A 23,705-nucleotide genomic window follows, 5' to 3' on the forward strand; every position below is an offset into this window, starting at 1 on the left:
GACAGGATCGGTATATTATTAGTTTTAGAATAGTTTAAGAAAAAGTACTAATAGTTTCTTATTCGTTTTAGAAAAGCCTACTACCCTACGTAGCTTACGCTCGTCTAAGAGGAGCAAGGCTAAGGCTAAGTTCGCGGCTAACCTTAACGATATTATTTCAGGTAGGGAGACCTTATAAGTAGGGTTTTTTTAGTATAGTTAGCGTAGCGTTAGGGTTGGGAGATACCCTTCTAATACTAATAAGAAAGCAATAAGTACTATTAAACCATTCTTAAACTAATAAGAATCTAATAATAGTTCTTATACTTTCTTAATAATTTCAGATTTAAATGATTTTTTACTAACTTTTCTTAGGGACGGTAAGGCTAAAGGATCTCGGTTAGTAAAAGCAACGGGTTATAATACTAAGTCTTTAAATGCCTCTGTTTCTATACTTAATTTAGTACTAATAAATTATAGGTCTAATCGAGATAAAATAGCTATATCTTCGAAAAATCCGAAACCTCGAGAAAGAACCTCGTCGATAAGTACTAACGATAGCGACGCTAACGAGGACAACGACAAAACGGAATAGGAAGGACTAAGTCCTATAGCGGTACGGCCTAAGAGTCCTATCGCTATCCGGAAATCGAGTTCGATAAAAAGGTTTGTAATTAGAATACGAATCCATTTAACCTACGACGGTAGAAATATACCTAAAAAAAATTAACCTTACTTATAGGACTACTCCGGACGACAAGGATAAAACTAAAGAGTCGCGACGGCGGTAAGTAATAATCTTCGTTTTATCCTATCTATCGTCGACTTCCTATTAATATTTCTAGTATTTCTAAATTGTATAAATTAGCGCCGATAGTAATTTCTTCGGGTAAGTCGGAGGGCTCGGTCTATAATCTAGAGGAAGAAAATCCCCTCGGGGACCTCGAAAAGCTCGCGGCATCCGCTTCTAAATAGAATGCTATAAATGCCCCGTCGGCGCCTTCTCGCAATCTAAAACTAATAACATCCGTTTCGGATTCTAATATTAAGTAAGAGCCTAGTACCGAACCCCCCTCGGCTTAGCCTTCGAAAACGCCTACGCCCGAGCCTTCGATTAATCCGCCTATTACGCCTACGCTACTAGTCTAGCTAGCCCCTTCGACTAAGCTAGTACTAGCTTAGTAGCCCTTATATCCTCGATAGGGGTTTCCCGATCTATAGCCTCTTACTTATAGTTCTATTCGAGTGCCTAGATATAAGCGAGGAAACGCGGTAAGTCTACTCTTATTTAGATCTTAAACGATTACTAGTCTATTCTTATTCTATTTAGATCAATTTCGGGAGCGCTATCGGTCTTCTACGTTAGTAAGGATAGCTCGATCGTTGTCCGACCTGTTTACGAAATAGACAGACCTAAGACCTCTTCCGTAGCTATAAATACTGAGTATTATTCTAAGATCTCGCGGACGAGAGCTTAAGGGCTCTTAGAGCGGTAACGAAGGAATAATAATAGGATAGGAATAGGATAGGAATAGGATAGGAATAAGATAAGAATAGAATACGAATAGAATAGCGGAGGAGTTCCCTAGCGGGTTAAGAATTTCGTAGAAGGGAATACTAGTATAGAGGTAGTTATAATCATTTTTGCATTACAGTCTAAATCCTTTCTTATACTAATCTTAATTCAATTATAAACCTTTCTCCCTTATCTGTTCCTTTAGTGCTATTTCCTCGCGAAGGAGATTAAGTATCTCTCGTTTCGCCTTGTTCTACTATTCTAGAAGCTTAACGTCGATCGGCGGTATATCGTCGCTAGTTACCGGTTTACTCGGTAGTAACGGCGTACTAGTTGCTTTACGTAAGGCTAGACTTTCCTTCGCTCGTAACGATAGCGCCGAACGACGCCGCTTTAGTATCTAAGTACTACTTAGTTCTTCGGCGACGATTGCGTCCTTATTAAATTCTCGTTCCGTTCTCTTTTCTATCGCATCCCGTTTACGACGGCGGCTCTCTAGATACGGAAGTTAATACTATTCCGATACTATTCTAATAAGGATTACTTTACTATATCGCTATTTACTCTTCGTTGCTAGCGAGTATACGGAGTAAGCCCGCTATATTAAACGAACGCTATAGGACTTAATGTTTTTTATAGACGTTAGAGTCTTTCGATCTAAGATAGTAGCGCTATTTTAATGTTATTGCTTTGCGAAACCAATTAGAAAACCTTTAGAAAGCTTTAATATACGCATTAATCGTAGGTAGAATTTCCCGATGCTTTCTAGTATAGTACCCCTATTTCCCGGCTAACTCGATTGCATTAGTATAGTATCTAATTGTCCGCTAAGTTGCCTTAGGAATATTCGAGAAGGCGGGTGCTAGGCTATAGCGGATATAGTAATAGAGCTTATGCCTAGCCTACCTTGCTACTTTCTCGTTTAAATAACCTAGTAATAGGATTTATTTAGGATTCTAATCTAAAAGCTTTCTTACTTACCTACTAAAGCTTTGACTTCCTTTATATAAGCCTCTTTTAATTTCAATCTACGGATACTATCTATCCGAGCGAAAAGGATCGATCGATCGTATAGGCTCTTATTCTAAATAGCCTTATTAATGTTCCTCCGCTAATAGATTACGCAATAGAGGATAATATATTCGAGTTGCACCCTCTAATTGCGGTTTTAATAGTCAATTTCTTAAAGATAAAGTCCTAAGCCTATAAGAAGCGTTTGTTATTATAATATTATCGTAATAAGATTGAGATAAGAATGCTTTCTTATACTTTTAGCCTGCTTTAAGTTTAGGTCGGTTACGACCGCTCGAATTCCTTTACCGTAGATATAGTAAAAGGTTACTGCGGTTCTAGTAACCTTACGCATCCTTCCGAAGACTCGCGTAAAGAAGTTCTAGTATATTAACTCGGATTCTCTACGGACGTAGGCTCGGGCGAAGACAAGGACTAAGAATGGATTTAGAATAGAATAACATTAGTATACTATCGGAATGCGAATTACTTACGAATAGTTCTCTCTTTATCCTATCGTCCGAGAATTACTTCGTTTATATTCTTTTCCTTAATGCGTTAGAACGATATATCGACCTCGAAGGTATCGAAGGAAAGGAATAGAGACGCCTACTCTACGAAGAATGTAATAGTTATATACTCTTGTTCTGTCTACTATATACCCTAAATGTATTGCTAAATAGAATATTAGTAGATTCGGAATGTATTAAGAAAGGAATATAAATCAAATAGGAATCGACTTTCTTACTGTTTCGGGGTTCTTCCGCTCGATATTATACTTAAATTAGACTCCATTTATCGTCGTTCCGTCTAGGTAGTAAATAAGCTTTTGTCGTCGGATTTCCCGTCTAATATTATTAGTATTCTCTAGACTAAGATAAATTTCGCTAAGGGCGTAAACCCCTTTATCTCGGAGGTACTGCTATAGGGCGAACGTCTAAAGGAAGACAGCTTATCCCGTTCTAATTAGTTTCTTAACCGTTTAGTATACGATTCTTATTTGCTTAATATATATAGTGTTATCGTTACTAATAGCGTTTAAGTAATAAGTCTCGAGATTTCATCCTTATAGGATTAAAGCGGTCGTATAGGCGGCGGCGGTAGATAACAATACTAAAAAAAGGATACGAAGATAACGTAAGGACATGCCGTAAAGTTAATAGGAACGATCTTCCTTATTTTAACTAGACAACTAATCTTCTTAAAGAAACCTAGTCTAGAGGGGAGGTGATTGTAACCTAATTGCGATGTTAATTTATTAGCAATCTAATAAGAATCTATTTACACTTACGGCATATCCTCCGTAGGCTCGTCCCTTATACGATCTCTATATACTATCGCTTTGTAATTAGAATCCTAGACTGATTGTTCACCTCTATAACTAGGCTCTATATCTATTTGTAATCGACATTCTCCGCTAGCTTAATCGCGCGGAAGCGATAATCGTATTTGTTAAGGCTAGAAGAGTCGTAGTTCGTATAGTAGATAAATCCTTCGCCTAGTATTATCCTTTTAAGCTATTTCGTTTAGCATTAGTATACGAAATGAATCGGAGTCTATTTATATCGCAATGACATTAGATTAACATTAGTATAAGATTTATTACTTATACGTAGATTGAAGAATCTAAACTTTATCTTATAAGAGTCGTACCTAAAGGCCTTATAGAATGTCCTATTTTCGAACTCTTTTCGGAGCGACTAGTAGAGCCTATCGCTATTATTCGCCTAGGAAACTATTAATATTAGAATTACATACCTCGACGCGTTCTTTCTCGCTAGATTAGGATTATCCTCGTTAAACCTTTCGAGATTCAATCTCTTTCTTATCTTCTACTATTCTTCCGGGACCTCGTAGTAATCTATAGATACTAGGTTCTTATATAACTACTAGCACTGCTTAATACCTAAGCAGTCGTACGACGTCTTAGTATACGGTATATTGCCTAAGCAACTAGATACTATTAGAATAGCCCCCTTCGTTCCTACTAAGGGAACGCTATATTATATCTACCTCTCTATTAGCTATCCTTACTAATCGTTTCTTAATCGTTTCTTAAAGCGATTAGATCGGAATAATATCGGATTGAGAATCTACTTATATCTAGCTCCGGCTTAGCACTAGTCGTAGAGTAGTCGATTACATATACGTATCTATCTTCGTAGGTCTTCGGATATTGCGGTATCGCGGTTATGTATTCGATAAAACGAGCCCTAATAGCGTCGCGGTTCGAGGTAATAACAATCCTATCCTATTACAAATAAGTTCTTATTCGTTTAATATTGCAATAGGAATGCCCTTATATATCTTATAATATCCTTAACGTCGTCGTCGATATATAGTACCGCTAATCGGCTTTTATAGTACTCCTCGTCGTACTCCTTAAATTCTAGCCTTTAGTAGTCCTTCTCGTAGGCATTATCGTCGTTAAATCCGAGCTAAGCAGTCGTAGGGGGGCTATTCTCTTCGGTAAGATCGACCTTAAATTGCTTTTAGTACCTAAAATAGATATAATCGGAATATAATCGGAATAGCATTAGAATAATATACGATTTGTAATAGAATAGGCCTTTCCCGCGGTAGGTTCTCTAAGGATAGCGGCGTTAGCATCTAGTTCTTAGTATAGGTCGGTAGAATATTTAATATCTTTGCTATTCTATAGTTTTCTTATTCGTATTTGTATTCGTAGTAAATAGTATAGGAAAGCAATAGGGAAAGGTATACCTTTCCCCGCACATTGGTATGTTATACCTTTCAGCTTAACCTCGGCTAACCCCCTGTCATTTTAGAGTTCCTGACCACCGCGGTGGTCAGCTCGGCGATTTTGGTGGTCAGACCGGCGCTGCGCTCGTTTCTTCGCACGCAACCTCCACATGGCTCGTACAACGATATTGGTGTCTCGGTACCTTCGAGGTAGTCACCATGTCTTTCCCAGGTCATACTGTAGTTTCGTGTCGAGCAGCTTGCACTAAGGCATCTTCAAACAATAGCTCAGATCAGCTCAAGCAGCAGTCTGGAAAGTGTCAGGACAGCTTCATCGAAGAACACGGCGGCTGGTCATCTCGATACTGCCATCGAGCGAACAATTGGCAGCATGACCATCGTCCCTACAAGCTCTTATTATATCAAGGCAGTAGGGCTGGTGGTTGCGGATACAATCTGAGCTGAAGGAGAACGGCACTACTCACCAATGCACTTGGCGAGATTTCATTCTCAAGCATTCACATACACATGCATAGGCTCGACCTGGCCACATCAGGACAGCACCAGCAACAATACATTGTGCGAGATCCCTGATCAGTCTCTCCGAAGGTCGTCGAGCGATGGAGGACAGAGTGCATTTTGGCAAAACGCCCAGCTCTTACCGTCAACACGCCCCAAAGCGGGACTGGCACAAGATCGCATCGCCGGCAGAATTGAGCAACCACCGTTGCACATGACTTCTTTACGCCAAACAACACATGCGAAACTTCACACTTAACGCAGTCGTAGACTCCTAGTAGTCACGAGCCGAATGGTCGACGCGTCATACCTGTTCGGGCAGCCTCCTCCATGCAACCCCGCGATAGCCTTGTCGCCCTGTGAAGCTTCATGATATTCTCTTCATCAACTATTGCAGAGCTCGGTGGTCGTCCGTCCGACGTACGCCATAGACCGATGCTACACCCCGCCAGTCAATGCAACTGCTGCTATGGCAAAAGTTGCCAAAGATGGACGTCTTCTCGCTGGCTAAGATAAGATATCTGTATTCCACACTCTGCCTTCCGTCTTAATCAGTATGCACTATACAGATTGACCAATCATGATCATCCTACAAACTCTCAGTGTCTTCCTGGCAGCCGCATCAGTGGCCGCAGGTCAAGAAACATCTCAATTAGACTATCCGGGCACGGCATGGGTTACCGCCGAGTATTCCACGAGCCCAGAAACCCTCCCTTCTCCCCAAACCACAGGCACAGCATGGGAGACCTCCTTCCAGCAAGCCTCATATTTCGTCTCTAACATGACTCTCGAAGAAAAAATCCAAATCATAACCGGCACCTCTGGTCCATGCGTCGGCAACATCGCTCCAATCACGAGACTCAACTTCGGCGGCCTCTGCCTTCAAGATGGACCTCTCGCCATTCGAAAAGCTGACTACGCCAGCGTCTTCCCAGCCGGTGTCACAGTCGCCGCATCCTGGGATCGAAAGCTCGCACGTAAACGTGGTCAGGAGCTTGGCGAGAAGTTCAGAGGCAAAGGCGCGCATGTGATTCTTGGACCTGTAGCTGGACCGCTAGGTCGATCGAGTCGTGGAGGCAGAAACTGGGAAGGATTACCATAATCTTTCAGTGCAGTATGAATTCGGCTTTGGCTTGTAAGTAGTCCTGCTCTTATGCCTGTAATCATAGAGCTGACAGATCATACACCAACTTCTCAGTCGGCAACCTGAAGATCAAGCGTCTCGGATCAGGCAGTATTCCGGCCATCCCTCCCGATTCGAAGACTATGCCAGGCGGAAACCCAGAGCTTTGGAACCTCGTGTATGAAATTAAAGCCACAGTTACGAATACCGGCCAAGTGCTCGGCGATGCAGTTCCTCAGCTATATCTCGGCTTGCCCCAGCCTGATGACGGTGATCCCTCACCGGTCAAGGTCTTACGGGGCTTTCAAAAGGTCAAATGGGTCCTGGACAGGTGAAGGAAGTCACATATGAGCTGATCAGGAGAGATCTCAGTTATTGGGATGTACTGGCGCAGCAATGGATGATTGCACCGGGTGAGATCAAGGTTATGGTCGGGTTGAGTAGTCGCGATATTCAAGCTACTGTGTCTTTCGAGCCGCTGAAGGAGTAAAACTTTCGTGGGAGATGGGTGGCAGACATGCGTTACATAGTTGAATCAGACTGAATTATTGACGTCGTAACCCGCATCCCAGCCATTTGTCAGTCTTTCTGTGGCTCGGTTCCGAGTGTCTCGGGAACCCCGAGTGTCTCGGCTGTGGTGATGTTTTTGCACACATGCAAGGTGCTCGAAAATCGTGAATCGCTGAGATCATGGGAGGTGGTCGGAGGCGAATATGCGGAGCGTAGTCGGATCGGACTGTATCATCGGTATTGCAGATGTCGCCTCGGGTGTTTCTACAGCCTTTGTGGTACTCGTTCGGGGCTCTTTTAAAGGCGGTGATGTTGTTGCAGAGTTCGTAGTGGCTCAGAGCCCATAAAGGAGCAATGTCAGCGTTCCTGTAACTCGCCTGAGAGTGTTCATTGGTTCCGGTGATGTTGTTGTACAGATCCCCGTGGCGCGGTAGCAAGGAGAGTTTCCGGGCAAATGGCCTCGACCTCAAATGCTGCTTCCGCGCTCATCAACAGCCGCCAAGAGCGCCTTCCGACACTGGCCATGGCTGTACCGTAGCTCCTCTTCGAGATGCACAAATTGCCCGGGACGATGCCGTCCGCTCATCTCTCATCAGTGGCACGAGACAGCCGGACGCGCTGCCCGCATACACCACCACGGCCTGACGTCGGGGCCCTTCGACACGAGGCACAGCTTCACCCATTTCCCGGCATTGTCTCCACACACTCCACCACCACGCCTAACGATGATGGCCCACGGGCAGCGAGGATAGGCGAATCAGTGGATGCCGCCATTGGACATGGCATTGTCTTGGTCATGGCATTGCATTGCGAAAGCTCTGGCAAAATGTTTGGGAACATAAACAGTAGAGGTCTGGCCGGGGCACAGTTTTGCTCTGCTTCGTGCAAGACTTCGCCAGCCAAAACACCATGAAGCTGTCCCCCGCCAAAGCAGGAGTCCTGCTCTCTCTGGCAGCTCTCGCTGAATGCCTGAGCTACACTAATGTCTCTGAAGTGCCACTGTATGGGCAGAGTCCACCAGTGTATCCGACGCGTGAGTGCAATCCATACGTAGAAACAGCAGGCACCATGCTCATACGTACTTCCAGCGGAGGGCTATGGCGGAACGGACGCAAATTGGCTAGCAGCCTATGCGAAGGCCAAAGCCCTGGTGGATCAGATGTCCTTGATCGAGAAGGTCAATATGACAAGAGGACATACCGGGCTTTGTGTCGGCAACACCTTCAACATCAGCAGACTCGGGATAAGCTCGATGTGCTTAGCAGATGCTCCAGACGGCATCAGAGGACAAGAATTCGTGTCAGCCTTTCCAGCCCAACTAACCGTGGGAGCTACCTTCGACAAGGACCTTATGTATGAGTACGGAAAAGCTTTGGGGGAAGAATACCGCGGCAAAGGCATCCATGTCGCTCTCCTCCCGGTCGCCGGCCCTCTTGGCAGAGTAGCAAGAGGTGGCCGAAATTGGGAAGGATTTGGAGCAGACCCATTCCTCTCCTCGGTCGGCATGCGTGAGGTTGTCGTAGGTCTTCAGGGCACCGGCGTCGTCTCACAGATGAAGCACTGGCTTTTGAACGAGCAGGAGTGGAGACGCAATCCTGGATCTATGGGTGAATCCATCTCTACGAACGCCGATGACCGCTCAATCCATGAGCTCTATGCTTTTCCATTCATGGCCGCTGTACAGGCTGGAGCAGCGTCGGCTATGTGCTCGTATCAGAGAGTCAACAACAGCTATGGCTGCCAGAACTCTAAGCTCCTCAACGGCATACTGAAGGGCGAGCTGAATTTCCAAGGATTCGTTACTTCTGACTGGGGAGCCAACCATGCTGGAGTTGCTGCAGCCAATGCTGGGCTTGATCTTATCATGCCAGACGGTGGATACTGGGGCAATAATTTGACTGAGGCCATCAACAATGGCTCCGTCTCTGAAAGTCGCTTGGACGACATGGTGACTCGCATCCTCGCTGCGTGGTATCATCTTGGCCAAGACGAAGGGTATCCAGATGTTGGCGTGTATAACTACAACCAAGAGCATCCCATCATTGATGTGCGAGGTAACCACGCAGCCTTGATCCGTGAGATCGGAGCTGCGGGAACGGTGCTTGTCAAGAATGTCGACGGCGCCTTGCCACTCAAGAAGCCAAGGTTCCTTAATATTTATGGATATGATGCCAAGCTGCCAGACTCCCCATGGACCACGCCCGCTCGTTTTGGTGGCGGATATGATGTCAACTTTGGGTGGAATACCTTCAATGGTACGCTCATTACTGGCGGAGGCAGCGGCTCCAACGCTCCTTCATATGTGATCAGCCCGTTCGACGCGATTCAGAGGAGGGTCGTTGCCGACAGAGGTACGGTTCGGTGGGACTTTGCCGCTGTCAACCCGACTGTGTATGCCAACGCCGATGCGTGCTTGGTGTTCATCAACGCATATGCAAGCGAGTCGTTCGACCGGAAGTCGTTGAAGGACGAGTTCAGCGACAGCCTCGTAAGGAATGTGGCCACGAACTGCTCCAATACGATTGTCGTGATTCATTCTGCCGGCATTCGTGTGGTGGATGAATGGGTGGATCACCCAAACGTGACTGCGATCGTGTATGCGCTGCTGCCCGGCGAGGAGAGTGGCAACAGCATTGTGGATGTGCTGTATGGAGATGTTTCTCCCTCGGGACGCTTGCCTTTTACTGTGGCGAAGAACGAGAGCGACTACGGGAATCTTCTCAACTCCACGATCGGCTCTGGACCGTTCCCGCAAGACGACTTCACAGAGGGACTGTACATCGACTATCGCCATTTCGACAAGTTCAACATCACGCCACAGTACGAATTCGGCTTCGGTCTCAGCTACACAAAATTCGAGTACGGCAACCTCCAGATCGCCGCCAAGAACGCGAGCACGAGCGAATGGCCGTCTGCGAACGCCATCATTCCGCAAGGAGGCCACCCCGAGCTCTGGGATCAGATCTTCACCGTCACCGTCGACGTCACGAACACGGGCGATGCAGCGGGGGCCGAGGTGGCACAGCTGTACGTTAGCATTCCCACCGCGCCTCAATGGCAACTGCGAGGCTTCGACCGCGTCAATTTGGAGGTTGGACAAAGCAAGACAGCCACATTCGAGATCACACGGCTGGACTTGTCTGTTTGGAACGTGGTGCACCAGCAATGGCAGCTGCAGCAAGGCAGTTATCCCTTCTTTGTCGGATCCAGCAGCCGTACGCAGCTGCTCACCGGCTCGCTCGACATCTGATTCTGTTCGGCTTGCTTGCAAATGTACACAGACGCTAGATAGTCAGCGCTACGCGGTTGTTGCGACGGCATCAGCAAGTCCACACTGCATCTTTGAGGTTCTTTAGGTATTATTATATAGAGAAATCTAAATACTACGTTATACCTATATACCTATTTATTTACTCCTCTTATAATAACTTAGTAAGTTATATAGTAATACTCTATAGGAACTATACGCTAGTAATATCTACGCTATCGGCTAAAATGTTACGGAAGACTATAGCGTACTATATATAAAAACTATAGTCTTAATATTTTCTAGCTATAATCTCGATTTTAGTACTAGATCTAGTAGAGTATATTTAATTATCTAGCCTCGGTATTTAAAGGTCTAATTAAGCTCTATAAGACGCGATTATTAAAAACTAAGTACGACTCTTAGTATTCCTATCTAAGGGTACTAGTAAATACTAACTTTAATACTCGATATCTACGAAAGAAAGTATACTTATCTTAATCGAAATAATTGCCTTTACTATCGAAATAGCCTTAGTATAATGTATAATATGCGTTACTATCGAAGTTAACCTCCTTTATTAGTATAATACTTGGTTGGGCTAGTTTCCGAATTTCCGGATCCTTTACCATTTTGATTCTAGGCTAGACTCGAATTCTGTACACGATTACAATTAAACCGCAGGCATCAATCACGCATTATATATATATATCTCAGCCTTGCTACTGCCTATGCCACTCCTGTCCTCAATGTGGCCTTCATTCAGCTCCAAAGTCTCTCCGAGGGCTTTCCTTTAGCGAACAAGTTTCCCAAAATTGTTGGCCTATATTCTACCCTTCTTCGACAGCCTTCTCTTCTTCATGTCAAAGGCACCACCCATCCCATCACCTCTCGGCCCATCTTCCACTGCTCCTCTCTTCCGACTCTTATCCAGAGCACTATCCTTCCCCTTCCTCTTCGTCAGATCACCAATCCTGTCCAGACTATCACCCAAGCCTCTCCACTCCTCGCCACCAAACCCACCGTCACGCTGACGACCGAGACCTTTCTTCGCTCTTTCCTTCTTAGACATAGCCGGCAGACGGACAAGATTCGTCTCTTCATATTCCCGCCGCTCAGCTTCTTCCCGCATCTGCTTCGCGTTCTTGCTCTGTCGACCACCAGCAGCCAAATTGCTACCGACACTTGGCTGTGCAAGAGGTGCTTGCGACAGCTCAGTAGACACATACTCGTCCAGCGTAGCGGATCTAGCCGGTCTGCGCTCGGCCTTCTCTCTTCGATCTGTCGTCGGCATGGCCGTGGCAGAAATGCGAGGAGGTCTGTAGACACCGTCCTCCTGGCTCTTTGCTCGAGCAGCAGATTTCGCTTCTCTTTGCTGTCCAGCCGTCATGGTAGCGAGTCTTGGCGCATGGCCAATCATGTCTGCTCCCAGGTCTGCCTCGCTGTCTGAATCCGAGTCTGAGTGGCTATCGTCGTCGGTCTCGCCTTCCTTGGCATGGCCGTTCGCCTTTGCATTCTGTGTCGCTCTCTGCTGCGACGCTCTCTCCTCGTCATCCGCAAGCTTCACAATTCGGTCCACCTGATATTTGAGCTTCTGTTCGATCGGTCTCACGCCTCTTTCCAAATAGACCCTATGCTCGACGAGTTTCTCGGTGATATCGGTGCTGAGCTTTCGTGCTTCTTCAGCATCAACACCATCTTTTATGCTGCGTATGACGTTCAGATTCCGTAGCGCGAGCGCTTGGAGATACGAGAGGAAGATTTCGTTCTTGGTGTCGAAGAGCGTTATGCCATTTTCGGTCGCTTGTAGTGCATCTGTAGCAGGCAAACCACTTATAGCAGTCTCTGTGGATGTCGCGAATTCTGTCAGAATATCTGACAGAGATCTCATAGCCGCCATGATGTGTATTGTTTTCTGCAAAGGTACCCACGACATCTCTTCAGAAGCTGTATGAAATTTTGGTGGAGCTGCTGACTGAGCTCTGAAACTCTATCTCGACGCGCTGCTTCTGAGCCTCTGAGGCTTCGTCCTCCTCCCCTCTCACAACAAACTAACAGCTTGACGATCTTGGGCAACGCACGGAATATGAGCCAGATTCTCTCCATATAAACTTGAAGATCTTTCTATGCGCGTTTTCTACCTGGTTGCTCTTTAAGCTGAAGCCATCTGGATCGCCAGGCTGGTAGCCAACACATTTCACAAAGGTCAAGTCACCGAATCACATCAGGGCCGGAAAAGAGGATCTACACAATGACCAAGCTTGAGAAGTTCCCGACTGTGTCTAAAGGTTCGACTTCACCATCCCGTTAAAGCCCTTGACCTTTCGGCCGCCAAGTTGCTTGTCTTCGACGTTGTACTTTCTCATCAGCTCTTCGGTCGTCTTCCTCTGCCTGTCGATTCGCTCTCTGCATTCCTGTGCGCGCGCTTTGTTTTCTCTCCGGCCCATCTGGTTCAAGTGCACCTCATCTGGACCATCAGCAATACGGATCGTCCTAATGTGTGCCCAAGAGCTTGCCAGCGGAGTGTCTTGGCAAACTCCCATCGCACCGTGAGCCTGAACAGCTCGGTCGATGACGGTGCATGCCATCGTTGGAGTAATAACCTTGGCTTGAGCGATTTCGACGAGTGCGGCCTTCGCATCACCATTGTCGATCTTAATGGCAGCATTCAGGACAATTAAGCGGGCTGAATCAATCTCAATTCTGGACTTGGCGACCCACTCAAGCAGGACACCATGTTCTCGCAGGGGCTTGCCGAAAGGAATCTTCCTTTCATCGTTCAGACGAGCAATCATCCATTCGAGAGCGACCTCTGCGGCACCAATCGATCTCATTGCATGATGAATTCTGCCTGGGCCGAGACGTCCTTGCATGATTTCGTTACCACGACCGAAACCAAGGAGCAGGTTCGACATCGGTACGCGGACATTATTGAATGTGATGTGACCGTGGCCATGTGGTGCACTGCTTCTTGTCAGCTGGTCGTTATCTCCTGTCCGCTCCAAGACTGCACTTACTCATCATATCCATAGACGGAAAGCATTCGATGCACAGTCAGCCCCTTAGCGTCAGATGGCACCAGGACCATACTCTGTCGCTTGTATCGATCCTGGCTGTTCTTGTCGCTCAAACCCATAACAATGTAAATCTTGCATCGATCATCTCCAGCTCCCGAACTCCACCATTTGCTGCCATTGAGGACAATCTCGTTTCCTTCTTGTCGGATATCAAGGCTGATATTACTTCCGTCCGAACTCGCCTTGTCTACCAATTGTTAGCTACCATCCTCATACTCTATTCTTCACCCATGTCGCCTGCTCACCTGGCTCAGTCATCAAGAAACCACTTCTAATCTCTCCAGCGAGCAAAGGCCTCAACCAGTTCTGCTTCTGCTCATGTGTACCATACCTAGCAATAACCTCCATATTTCCTGTATCCGGCGCAGCACAGTTGCAAGCCTCACTACCCAGGCTGCTCCTTCCCAGAAGCTCGGCCATCAAACCATACTCCACATTCGTGAAACCTCCAGCGCCTCCATATTGATCGTATTCCGCGAGATTGGCATAATGGTTTCTAGGCAAGAACATATTCCACAATCCTAATTCTCTTGCCCTCTTTTTCAGATCGTCGAGGATGGAGCCATGACCTTCCCATCTCTCATCGCCGATACCGGTCTGTGCGCCGTATACTGCATCGGCTGGGATGACTTCTTCGTCAATCCATTTTTCGATCACGTCGAGAAGCTTCTTAGCTTTGTCACTGACGAATGGAGCTACGATTGGAGGTATGCGTTGCGAAGCTGGGAGTCTGGGCTTTGCGCCTGCGATTGGAAGTGGGGGTGCATTCGACATTTTGGAGGTTTGATGGTTTCTGGAACAATGGAAAGAGAGGCGACGAGGAGGATAAGAGAAGGCTAAAGAGAGGTCTCTCACCTATTCTAAAAGACAAGATGGATCTATACAATCCTTCTGAGACATCAACCGGGCCTCACCTCGGGCGTGTCAATGCTGTAGTTGTCAGAACGAGGGGTGAGCCCGAGGTTGATCGCAAGCTCCACTGTGTGCACGGAGTATCCTCGGCGCAATGGAAGGCGAGCTATTCAAACACTCGTCAAATATTGACGAGAGCAACATATGCCTGCACACTGGGCACTGCCAGGTGCAGTGACAGACTGCGGGGCGAGACTATTCGAGAATCCACTCCGGTTATTCGAGAATCCGGGCATCCGATCACGGAGGAGGCCTAAGGCAAATTTGTTAGTTATGTTCTCCACCGCTAGACCTCACCGTTACCGCTGTTTTAATCGCTGTTTTAACCTGACCTCGCTGTCGCTGTCGATAGCTATATTGTCAAGCCCTTCTGCGCAGTTATAAGCCGAGTGTAATGCCGCCGCCTCTACTACCACCGCCACCACCGCTACTACCGCCGCCGCCGCCCGCTCCGAGGGCTCTACCAGTACCTACAGCGCTAGCAGGTATACTAGATTACACTGAGATTGTATAGCAGGAACTATACGTTGATGCGAGGGTCGTAGAACCTCATTTGCTAGGCAGGCAGTATGCCTAGAACAGTCAGGATCAGCTATAGTATCGAATTCTACGTCCATTATTCACTCAATTCTTCTTTCCTACGTCATTATTCTACTAAGCAGCCAGCATAGGCATCAGAAGTCACTATGCGATGTTCTACAGTATGGATTACTAACAATGTAGTCTCACCGAGACCGGAGCGGCCCTGGGTCCGTAGATTCTCGAATAACCGGAGTGGATTCTCGAATAGCCTCGCCCTCCAGCGAGGTTTTGAAGAAGACACAATCCGACTTGTACAGTATCGCTACAGGATCTGTTCAAATCCTATCATAAATTTCGACTCCGTCCACGAGGAACGCTGTACCATCAAAGTCAACCAGCTTTAGCTCAACCTTCGAACCGGACTTCAAAGTCATCGGCAAAGGAGCTCTTTGAGCAAACGTGTTTGCTCTTGTGGTCTCGAGGCTAGCCCAGCCTTCCACAGCCTGGCCATCAACCGTGCCAACAATGTGTCTGAAGGCATTCTTGGCGCCAGGGTATGTGTAGAGGATTTGCACGACCTTGTAACCTTCGCTGCCATCCCATGTAAAAGTGAATGTGTTCGATGAGGTCATATTCGCTGCTATGCCGCCTGCGCAGCCATCATGGCATTCGGTGAGAGTGGTACTATATGTAGTGGAATTGGCTGCCGTGATTGTCGTAAAAGGAAGGTCTTCCCATGTTCCTGTTGCCACGTCCAGCGTCCATCCTCCGGTAGAACGCAAAGTCAAACCGGTGCGATTGTAGAGCACTGGATAGAAAGCGTAGGTTGAGGTACCAAGAGCGTTTGCATTCCAGTGATCTCCGAGGTATAAGTGAAATGTATCCGAAGATCCGTTGATAGTGATATCGTATGCATTTTGCGTCAAGTACGCGTAGGCACCCTTGGGATGCAAGAGTGTAGCATCAGTCCAAGGTCCAGACATAGATTCTGCTACATGATAGCCATTGTCTGTAGGCGTCCATCCATCTTGGGGAGAGAATAGCAGATAGTACTTTCCGTCGATTTTGAAGACACCTGGCGCCTCCTGATAAACACTTCTGAAGGTGTAGATAGCCTCTGTAACGTTGTAGTAATCGCTGTCAAGTGTGGCGATCTGGAAGTCGGCGTTGTCTGAAGTCGCAAAGACCAAGTACGCCTGACTGCTATCTGGGTCCTTCCAGATCGTCATATCGCGAGAGTCGTTGCCAAAGGGTTTGAAGTTGCCTTTCCACGAGTACTGGCCATTGATCGTTTTGCTTGTCGCAACACCAACTTGTGCTGCTCCATAGTTCGACGAGTCGCCATGGAACCACATCACATATTCCGAGTTCTTCTCGTTGTACAGCACTTTCGGTCGCTCAACAATGCGCTCGCTAGAGATGTTGGTGTTCGCTATAGGCGAGAGCACTGGTCCTTGATTCTCCCACGTCGACAGGTCTGAGGACTTGTAGCACGACACTCCTTGGAAAGTGCCGCCCGTCGTTTCTCCAGTTTTATTCTCGCCGAACCAGTACCAAGATCCATCGCCATCGTGGGCTTGTATGATGTTGCCTCCATGAGCTTGGATGAAATTGCCGTCTGTATCAGTGAGGTTCAGAAGCGGGAAGAAAGTAGCAGATGCAGCCAATCGTGCCAAGGCTAGTGGCGCGAATGCTTTGAAAAGAAACATGGTGACGGTAGGGATAAGTCTGGTAGGATTCTGCAGGAAGATACCTTAGCACTGATATATCTCTTTGAAGAGTCACACCGGATGAAGTACGGTACCTGAAGAGATCACTCCACATCTCGGACAAAATGCGAGGCCTTGGGACAAGATATGGAGAAAATTGCGGATCGACAGGTCTATCATGCAGTATAGCCTCTTGCGCTGCATTGGAACTTGGTTGATCGACATTCTTCCGTCTCTGAGGTTCCCCAGCTGCCATGAGGGTGAAGGATGTATCACTCAAAGCTTACCGGGCTGTCTCGGACCGAGATGCGCAAAGAGATCATCATCAATGCGAAGCGTCTCATACGAAGCTTTTGCTTTCTTGACAGGGTGCCTGTCCATCGCCTCGGGCCACAGAACAGCGCTTCCCATCAAGAACGCAATACTGGCCCATCGAGGACCAAAATCGCCGTGATACTCGCACCAGGACGCCGAGCCGTTTCCAAAGGACGCACTGAGAGTCCAGCCAACGCTGCCGACCAGGTTCCAGGTGCCGATCCACTATCCTATTCGTTTTGGCGCTGGTTCATACCATTTCTCCTGGACGTCGAGCACGTAAAGCAGAGAAGCAGTCACGAAAAGTCTGCCGCCGATCGTGTGAGCCAGCCAGCAAACACCCCAAAGCACGGGCTGTGAGGCATTGTTATGTATGCGTTACTGTTCAGACATTGATGCATGGTGCCCGGATCACCGAAACAAAATACCGTTTTCTCGCTTTGCTGGTTGTTATGATGAATGTTGGTATCAGCGACCTCTCCATCTCCTGAATCCTGACAGTAGATTGGCTGGGATATCCGGGCGAAACAATCTGGTTCACTGATTACTAGGCATGATCACCATCACTTGCAATGTCATGCAGTGCTTCGGCTTTCCCCATTGACCACTGCGGCATCGGAGGCGAGTCCCGTAGTTCTACTGCCGAACATTGACAGCTCCACAAGCTCCTAAGTGAGGAGCCGGCATCATCTTGGCCATCTTGCCTATGGCTACACGCAAGCTGAGACAGGTACCCACGCCGTAAGAGCGTAGGATTGGAGCTCTTGAAGGTTATGACAAAGTCCTAAATGCAAGTATTCGTCTCACTTCTCTCTCTGTCCGTCTCCTTCATAGCCAGCTTGTGATTGGAAGAAAGTGGAATTACTACGCCCATAACGGCAATAATACAGCGGCACATCACATCGATATGGGACAAGAACGAAATCAGACGAATGGTGTCAATGCCACAGCACCTCCTATCCAGCCTTTCGTGCCGGACAAGGCAAATCCGGCCCTTTATACGAATGAGAAGCGAGAGATCTTCATGGCTGATTCGCCCGAATTGCAACCAGGTCCCAATGACTGCGTTGTACGCATGCGATGTAATGGTATTTGCGGGTAAGCAACGAGCAAGCAAAGCCTTGGAGAAGCCTCATACTGACATGGACCAGATCTGATGTTCACTTCTGGCACACCGGCCGCATCGGCCCCTTGATAGTCGACTGTCCTCACGTCCTTGGACACGAAGGCGCTGGAGAAGTGGTTTGGTCTGGCGCAAATGTGAAGCATCTCAAACCTGGCGATAGAGTTGCTGTTGAACCTGGCGTCCCATGCGATAACTGCTATCAATGCTCCAGTGGCAATTACAATCTTTGCGCAGACGTCGCTTTCTCTGGTGTGCCTCCATACTCAGGCTCGATTCGAAGATGGCATGTTCATCCATCGAAATTCTTACACAAGATTCCCGACAACCTATCCTTCTCGGACGGTGCACTGCTTGAGCCGCTTAGCGTTGTCCTTCACGGCTTCGAACGAGCTCCGATCAAACTGGGTGAACCGACTGTCATCTGTGGTGCTGGACCGATTGGAATGTGTGCTTTGGCTGTTGCAAAAGCGAGTGGCGCTGCGCCCATCATTGTCACTGACTTGGATGCCGGACGACTGAAGTTTGCTAAAGAATGGGTGCCGAACTGCATACCTTTCCAGATTGATCTGAAGAAGAGCGCCGAGGAGACCGCCAAGCACATTGTTCAGACCTGTATAGATGCCGGTGCTGATCAACCAAGAGTCGTCTACGAGTGCACAGGTGTGCAACAAAGCGTGGTGACAGCTTGCTACCTCCCAAGAGCAGCAGGACAAGTCATGGTGATCGGTGTCGGAAAGCCGATCATGAACGAGATTCCTTTCATGCACATTTCACTGGCAGAGGTAAGTTGCGTGTGTCAACGGGAGTGATGAAATACTGATACTTGTAGGTCGATCTCAAATTCATCAACAGATACCACCACACTTGGCCATCGGCGATCAGCTTACTGCAGCACAAGGTCATCGATCTACAACCCTTGGTAACACATCGCTACACTTTGGATCAAGCACGAGATGCACTGGCAGCGTCGGCAGATCGTGGTTCGGGTTCTATCAAAATTCACATCGAGGACAACGAGCCCTGATGGACATTGATAGCAGCTCGTATGCAATGAAAGCTACACTTCCCATAGTCACTCCTCTGCAGCCTTGGTGAGTTCCGAGTCCCTATCCCTGCATCCTTTCGGTGAACGGCTGTATCGTTCTACGTTCCTCTCCCATTCTTGTCCTGGATAGTGCCCTGCATGTATGACGTTCCTGTCTTCACTTCTCTTCTATGACGCACGTAGCTAATTCGACTCTGTGAATCTCAACCTGCTTGCAGTATTGCAGTATGCCTCGAACTGGTCCTTGACGCGAGTAACCACCGAGTATTCTTTGTGATCTTGAATTATTTGGGCTAGATGCTCAGCACGCTCCGCCTCGCTCTGACCAAGCACTCGCAGAAAAACAATGTTTCCTTGGCAAATGACGAAGGCGAAGTGGTCTGTAGAGCCATAACCAGAATTCGTGCAGTGCCACAACGAATTGCTCGTCTCGATCGTGAACTTCATGGTATTTTCCATACTGATTTTGTAAGAGTACTCGAAGTGCAAATTTTTCATGCTTTGCATGTCGAATCGTCTCGAAACCTGATATCTGAGCTTTCCCAGCGGGTCCCCGTCTTGCTTCAGCGCTAGGCGGAACGTTTTCTCGTCGTAGCAGCTGCGGACAGAGGCCTTGAAGATGCCTTGAGCTTCGTCTTTGACTTGTTTGCAACACTGTAGGAGAGCTGGAGAAGGTGGTTCGCTGTGGAGGAGGTCGACTTCGATCTCGTTCGATGTAAAGGCGAGTTCGTAAATCTCGTTGCGCAATTCTGGCGCGATGTCAAGCAAGTGGCATGGAGCTGTCGTAGCAACCTCGAGTCGGTCAGCACCGCTGATTTTGCCTGGAAAGATGTTGGAAGAGTCCGCCGTGGTGGAGTCCATCATGATATGAGTCGCCGTGTTAGACTTCTTCAGCATGAAGCAGTATCGTTTATCAGAATTTCGCAGATTCGCTTTCGATGGAAGAGGGCTCTTTCCATTCAGGCGCTCCTTCCTCACTTTGGCGAAGCCCCGCTACAGCAGGCTAGCGCCTTCCGCCGAGGGATTGTATGGGGACAGAATGGAAAGAGGGCAGAGCTTTGATCGTGGTGATTGTTTTGGGCTTGAATTATGATCTAAGAGTTGCTATTTCAAGGTAGATGTGACGGCCCGGACCGTCCTTTCACATGCAAAATGCTTGATGGACTTCACATTCCGTACCGGCTCCTTGGCGATTTAATCTTTACCACGCAATACATACTCATACCCTCTCCTTCAGCAAACGCCTGACCTCACCTTGTATCGCCTCACTCATATCCTTCGTGGTCGCCTTCCCACCCAAATCTCCCGTTCTCACTTCAAGTCCACCATCCTTCTTCGCATCCAAGACCTTCGCAACAGCATCTTCAATAACATCCGCCTCGCGATGCATATTAAACGAGTACCGCAACATCATAGCCAGACTCAGAACCTGTGCAACAGGATTCGCCAATCCTTTCCCAGAAATATCCGGCGCAGATCCATGCACAGGTTCATAAAGTCCAACAACACCACCAACGCTATTCTGTCCAAGATTTGTCCCCGGAGCTCCTGCCAACGACGCACTCGGAAGCAAACCAAGCGATCCCGTGAGCCCTCCACTCTCATCCGATAGAATGTCGCCGAATGTGTTGTCCGTAACAATCACGCCATTGAACGCCTTCGGTTTCGTAATAAACAACATAGCCAGACTATCCGCGAGCTGATGCTGAAGCTTGACAGTAGGAAACTCCTTCTCGAAAACCTCAGTGACCACTCGTCTCCACACTCTCGAGTTAGCAAGCACATTCGCCTTGTCGGCACTGAAGACCGGAAGCGGTGGATCGTGCTGTAACGCCAAAGCTCCAGCAACGCGAGCAACTCGCTCGATTTCCGGACGACTGTACTCCCAAGGATCACAAGCGTAATCTTGCTCTTCGATTTTGTTGCCATAATACGCTCCGCCACAATTCTCTCGAATTAGCATGAAATCTACACCTTCGATGATTTCTCGTTTGATCGGCGACCATTCGATCATGGTTTTTGAAGCGAATTTACAAGGTCGAAGGTTCGCAAAGATCTAAAACAATATCCATCAATCAGTATATCTCTTTTCCAAAACCTCCAAAATCTCTCTCTTTCCTACTTACCTGCATCCGTTTCCTAATCCTCAACAACCCACTCTCAGGATTTGGCTGTGCAGTCCCCCATTCCGGCCCCCCAGCACTACCAAAGAACACCGCGTCGACCTTCTCACATTTCTGCAGGACTTCTTCGGTGACTGAATCTTTATGTTTGTCCAAAGAACAGCCTCCACATAAATCGAAATCACGTTCGAATTTGGCTCCAGTAGTTTCTTCGATGATGTCTAGAACTTTCAAGGCTTCTGTTACGACTTCTGGTCCAATGTGATCACCTGGAAGAACTAAGATCTTGCCACCTTTTGCTGGAGGAGGGACTGTTGTGCCGTTGGCTGCGTGGCTTGCTGGCATCTTGGCTCTTCCAGTATCGAGATTGGTTCGGAGAAGAGAAGCAGAGAATTGAATCGATCGATATATTTCTTGACCAAATACGGATGTCACTGGAAGTCGTACAGAGTCAATGTCTTTCACATACCGCATTCGTTTTTCCGAAGTAAACTGGTTCCCCCGCGCAGCCAACTCTTCGCCGACTTCGGCAGTTGAGTGAATAGCAAACATGGCAGAGGTGGCAGGTCTAGCGACAACTCCTTGAGTGATCGGTCAAGTGATTACTCAGCCGCAAGACGCTACACTGGACCTCAGTAGGTATACACTAGAATTCTCCTTCTTTATTGTATTATTTGTTAGGAAGAACACATTAATTATGTCTCAAATAACAACCTATAAAACCCGTCCCGCTATACTTAAAGACATAGAAGTACTAGATCGAATCTATTATAACGCAAAAGCAAAATCTATAATATAATAACTTAATAAAAGTTAGGGCCCCTTTAGGCTTAGTGCGGCTTAAAACGGGCTAACCGCGGCCTCTAATTAGTAGACGCGAGGAACGTTAATACCTTAGCGATCTAGAAGGGCGTAGACGTCGTAGTATATACCGCGACGAGCTATAACTTCGATAGTAGTCTCGAAAAGGGCGTCTTCGTCGTATATACCTTATCCGGCGGTATTTACTCGAAGCAGTATACTCGATCGCGCTAGTAGCCTTATAGGAAGCGTAATTTAGTACGTACGACTAGTACCGAGGCCCTACTATCGCGAGCTCCGCTATCGGGGTCTTATAAATACGATACTATCGACCCTCTTAGTCGCTATCGTAGCTCTATCGACCTCTACGGCCTTCGAGAAGCTATACGAAATTGCGGTATCCTTTACTCGTAAGTCCTAAGGAAGGCGCGCGTCGCGTATATAACTATAGTAGCCGCGTATAACGCGCCTATATCCGGAGATATAACGACTTTAGTAGGCGCGCGGTTATTAATTACTACTATAACAACCTAATATCGCGATCGACTATTATAGACTCTACTAGAACCGACCTCGATTTAACTCCCCTAGCCGCCGGATACTTATTCGCGTCGTACCGGTATAGATCTAACGAGGGCCCGCTACTAACTACCTATCGTAGTCTCTCGAGGCCTACCGTAATGCTCGCGAAGACGTACGCTTAAGATTATAGTTTTAAAGGGTCCGAGGTATAGAAAGCTATAGTAAGTAGTATAGTAGCGGTCGTACTCCGATATAGCGGCTAACAATTCTAGTACGAGGAGGTTTACGGTACTCGGTAGGAATTACCGTAAGAGTCGGTAGTTTTCTTTACGAAGATATAGCAAGACTCGCTACTACTTAGCCCGCTATAGAGGATTCTCGATCTACGGCAGTTCGGCTTATTTCCTTCGTTTAGTATCGTCCCTTAGAAGCTAGACCTTAGGTAGATATTCGAATCGCAGCTAGTAGAAGAATCGACTATCGCAAAGCCTCTTAAGGTATTTTATATCGCTACTAGCCTTTTCTATAACGACGTCGCCGATAAGGCGGCTATAAAGGTCCTCGAGATCTAGTATTAATTCGATACGATATCTAGCTATAGTATTAGCGTCGCCTTGCTCTCGGAGAGTACTACTCGCGATTAGGAACGGACGGTATAGCTCCCGGCCCTATTTAGCGATAAGTACGCTAAGATAACCTACTTCTTAGACTATTTCTAGCTCCTCCGTAATAGTATAGGCTTCGACTAGGTAGCGACGCGGAGTTGTCTCTTAACTATATATAGCGCTCCCGTCCGGCGAAAGCCTTCCTTATTATTATTCGGTCTCGCCCCGCTAGAGGAGTATCGTAGCGAGTCGAGCGTTATAATAAACTAAGGCGCGGGCAATCGTAGTATAGAGTATAAGGGAGAATATAGTATTTAGGGAGGTTGCGGAAGGAAATCTA

General features: G+C 47.4%; 8 protein-coding genes across 8 annotated transcripts; 4 read left to right on the forward strand and 4 right to left on the reverse strand.

Annotated features, from left to right (window-relative positions):
- Positions 1-5,611: 5,611 nt before the first annotated feature.
- On the forward strand, positions 5,612-6,319 carry MYCFIDRAFT_211301 (uncharacterized protein). Its single transcript, XM_007928395.1, has one exon. The coding sequence runs from the start codon at positions 5,697-5,699 to the stop codon at positions 5,985-5,987; it is 291 nt and encodes a 96-aa protein (XP_007926586.1). The 5' UTR covers positions 5,612-5,696; the 3' UTR covers positions 5,988-6,319.
- Positions 6,278-7,313, forward strand: MYCFIDRAFT_211302 (glycoside hydrolase family 3 protein). The gene has a single exon (XM_007928396.1). The coding sequence runs from the start codon at positions 6,309-6,311 to the stop codon at positions 6,828-6,830; it is 522 nt and encodes a 173-aa protein (XP_007926587.1). The 5' UTR covers positions 6,278-6,308; the 3' UTR covers positions 6,831-7,313.
- Positions 7,314-8,270: 957 nt separating this feature from the next.
- Positions 8,271-10,611, forward strand: MYCFIDRAFT_39128 (glycoside hydrolase family 3 protein; the record flags this gene model as incomplete). Its single annotated transcript, XM_007927599.1, has 2 exons — positions 8,271-8,394; positions 8,450-10,611. 2 exons carry the CDS (start codon positions 8,271-8,273, stop codon positions 10,609-10,611), a joined length of 2,286 nt encoding a protein of 761 aa, XP_007925790.1.
- A 676-nt stretch (positions 10,612-11,287) lies between these two features.
- MYCFIDRAFT_164504 (uncharacterized protein) lies at positions 11,288-12,514 on the reverse strand. The gene has a single exon (XM_007928397.1). It carries the CDS (start codon positions 12,506-12,508, stop codon positions 11,432-11,434), a length of 1,077 nt encoding a protein of 358 aa, XP_007926588.1. The 5' UTR covers positions 12,509-12,514; the 3' UTR covers positions 11,288-11,431.
- A 218-nt stretch (positions 12,515-12,732) lies between these two features.
- Positions 12,733-14,459, reverse strand: MYCFIDRAFT_64696 (uncharacterized protein; the record flags this gene model as incomplete). The annotated part of the gene is made up of 4 exons (XM_007927738.1): positions 12,733-12,775; positions 12,967-13,572; positions 13,626-13,872; positions 13,931-14,459. The coding sequence occupies 4 exons, from the start codon at positions 14,457-14,459 to the stop codon at positions 12,733-12,735; spliced, it is 1,425 nt and encodes a 474-aa protein (XP_007925929.1).
- A 1,295-nt stretch (positions 14,460-15,754) lies between these two features.
- Positions 15,755-16,735, reverse strand: MYCFIDRAFT_98772 (glycoside hydrolase family 43 protein; the record flags this gene model as incomplete). Its single annotated transcript, XM_007928398.1, has 1 exon — positions 15,755-16,735. A coding segment is annotated over one exon (981 nt), but the record flags the coding sequence as incomplete, so codon positions are not given.
- A 1,315-nt stretch (positions 16,736-18,050) lies between these two features.
- Positions 18,051-19,293, forward strand: MYCFIDRAFT_39289 (uncharacterized protein; the record flags this gene model as incomplete). Its single annotated transcript, XM_007927609.1, has 3 exons — positions 18,051-18,241; positions 18,295-19,051; positions 19,099-19,293. The coding sequence occupies 3 exons, from the start codon at positions 18,051-18,053 to the stop codon at positions 19,291-19,293; spliced, it is 1,143 nt and encodes a 380-aa protein (XP_007925800.1).
- Positions 19,294-20,533: 1,240 nt separating this feature from the next.
- On the reverse strand, positions 20,534-21,782 carry MYCFIDRAFT_38728 (uncharacterized protein; the record flags this gene model as incomplete). The annotated part of the gene is made up of 2 exons (XM_007927583.1): positions 20,534-21,370; positions 21,441-21,782. 2 exons carry the CDS (start codon positions 21,780-21,782, stop codon positions 20,534-20,536), a joined length of 1,179 nt encoding a protein of 392 aa, XP_007925774.1.
- Between the last annotated feature and the right edge of the window lie 1,923 nt (positions 21,783-23,705).

This window comes from Pseudocercospora fijiensis, assembly GCF_000340215.1.
Source record: "Pseudocercospora fijiensis CIRAD86 unplaced genomic scaffold MYCFIscaffold_4, whole genome shotgun sequence".
In the NCBI taxonomy this organism is placed as follows: domain Eukaryota; kingdom Fungi; phylum Ascomycota; class Dothideomycetes; order Mycosphaerellales; family Mycosphaerellaceae; genus Pseudocercospora; species Pseudocercospora fijiensis.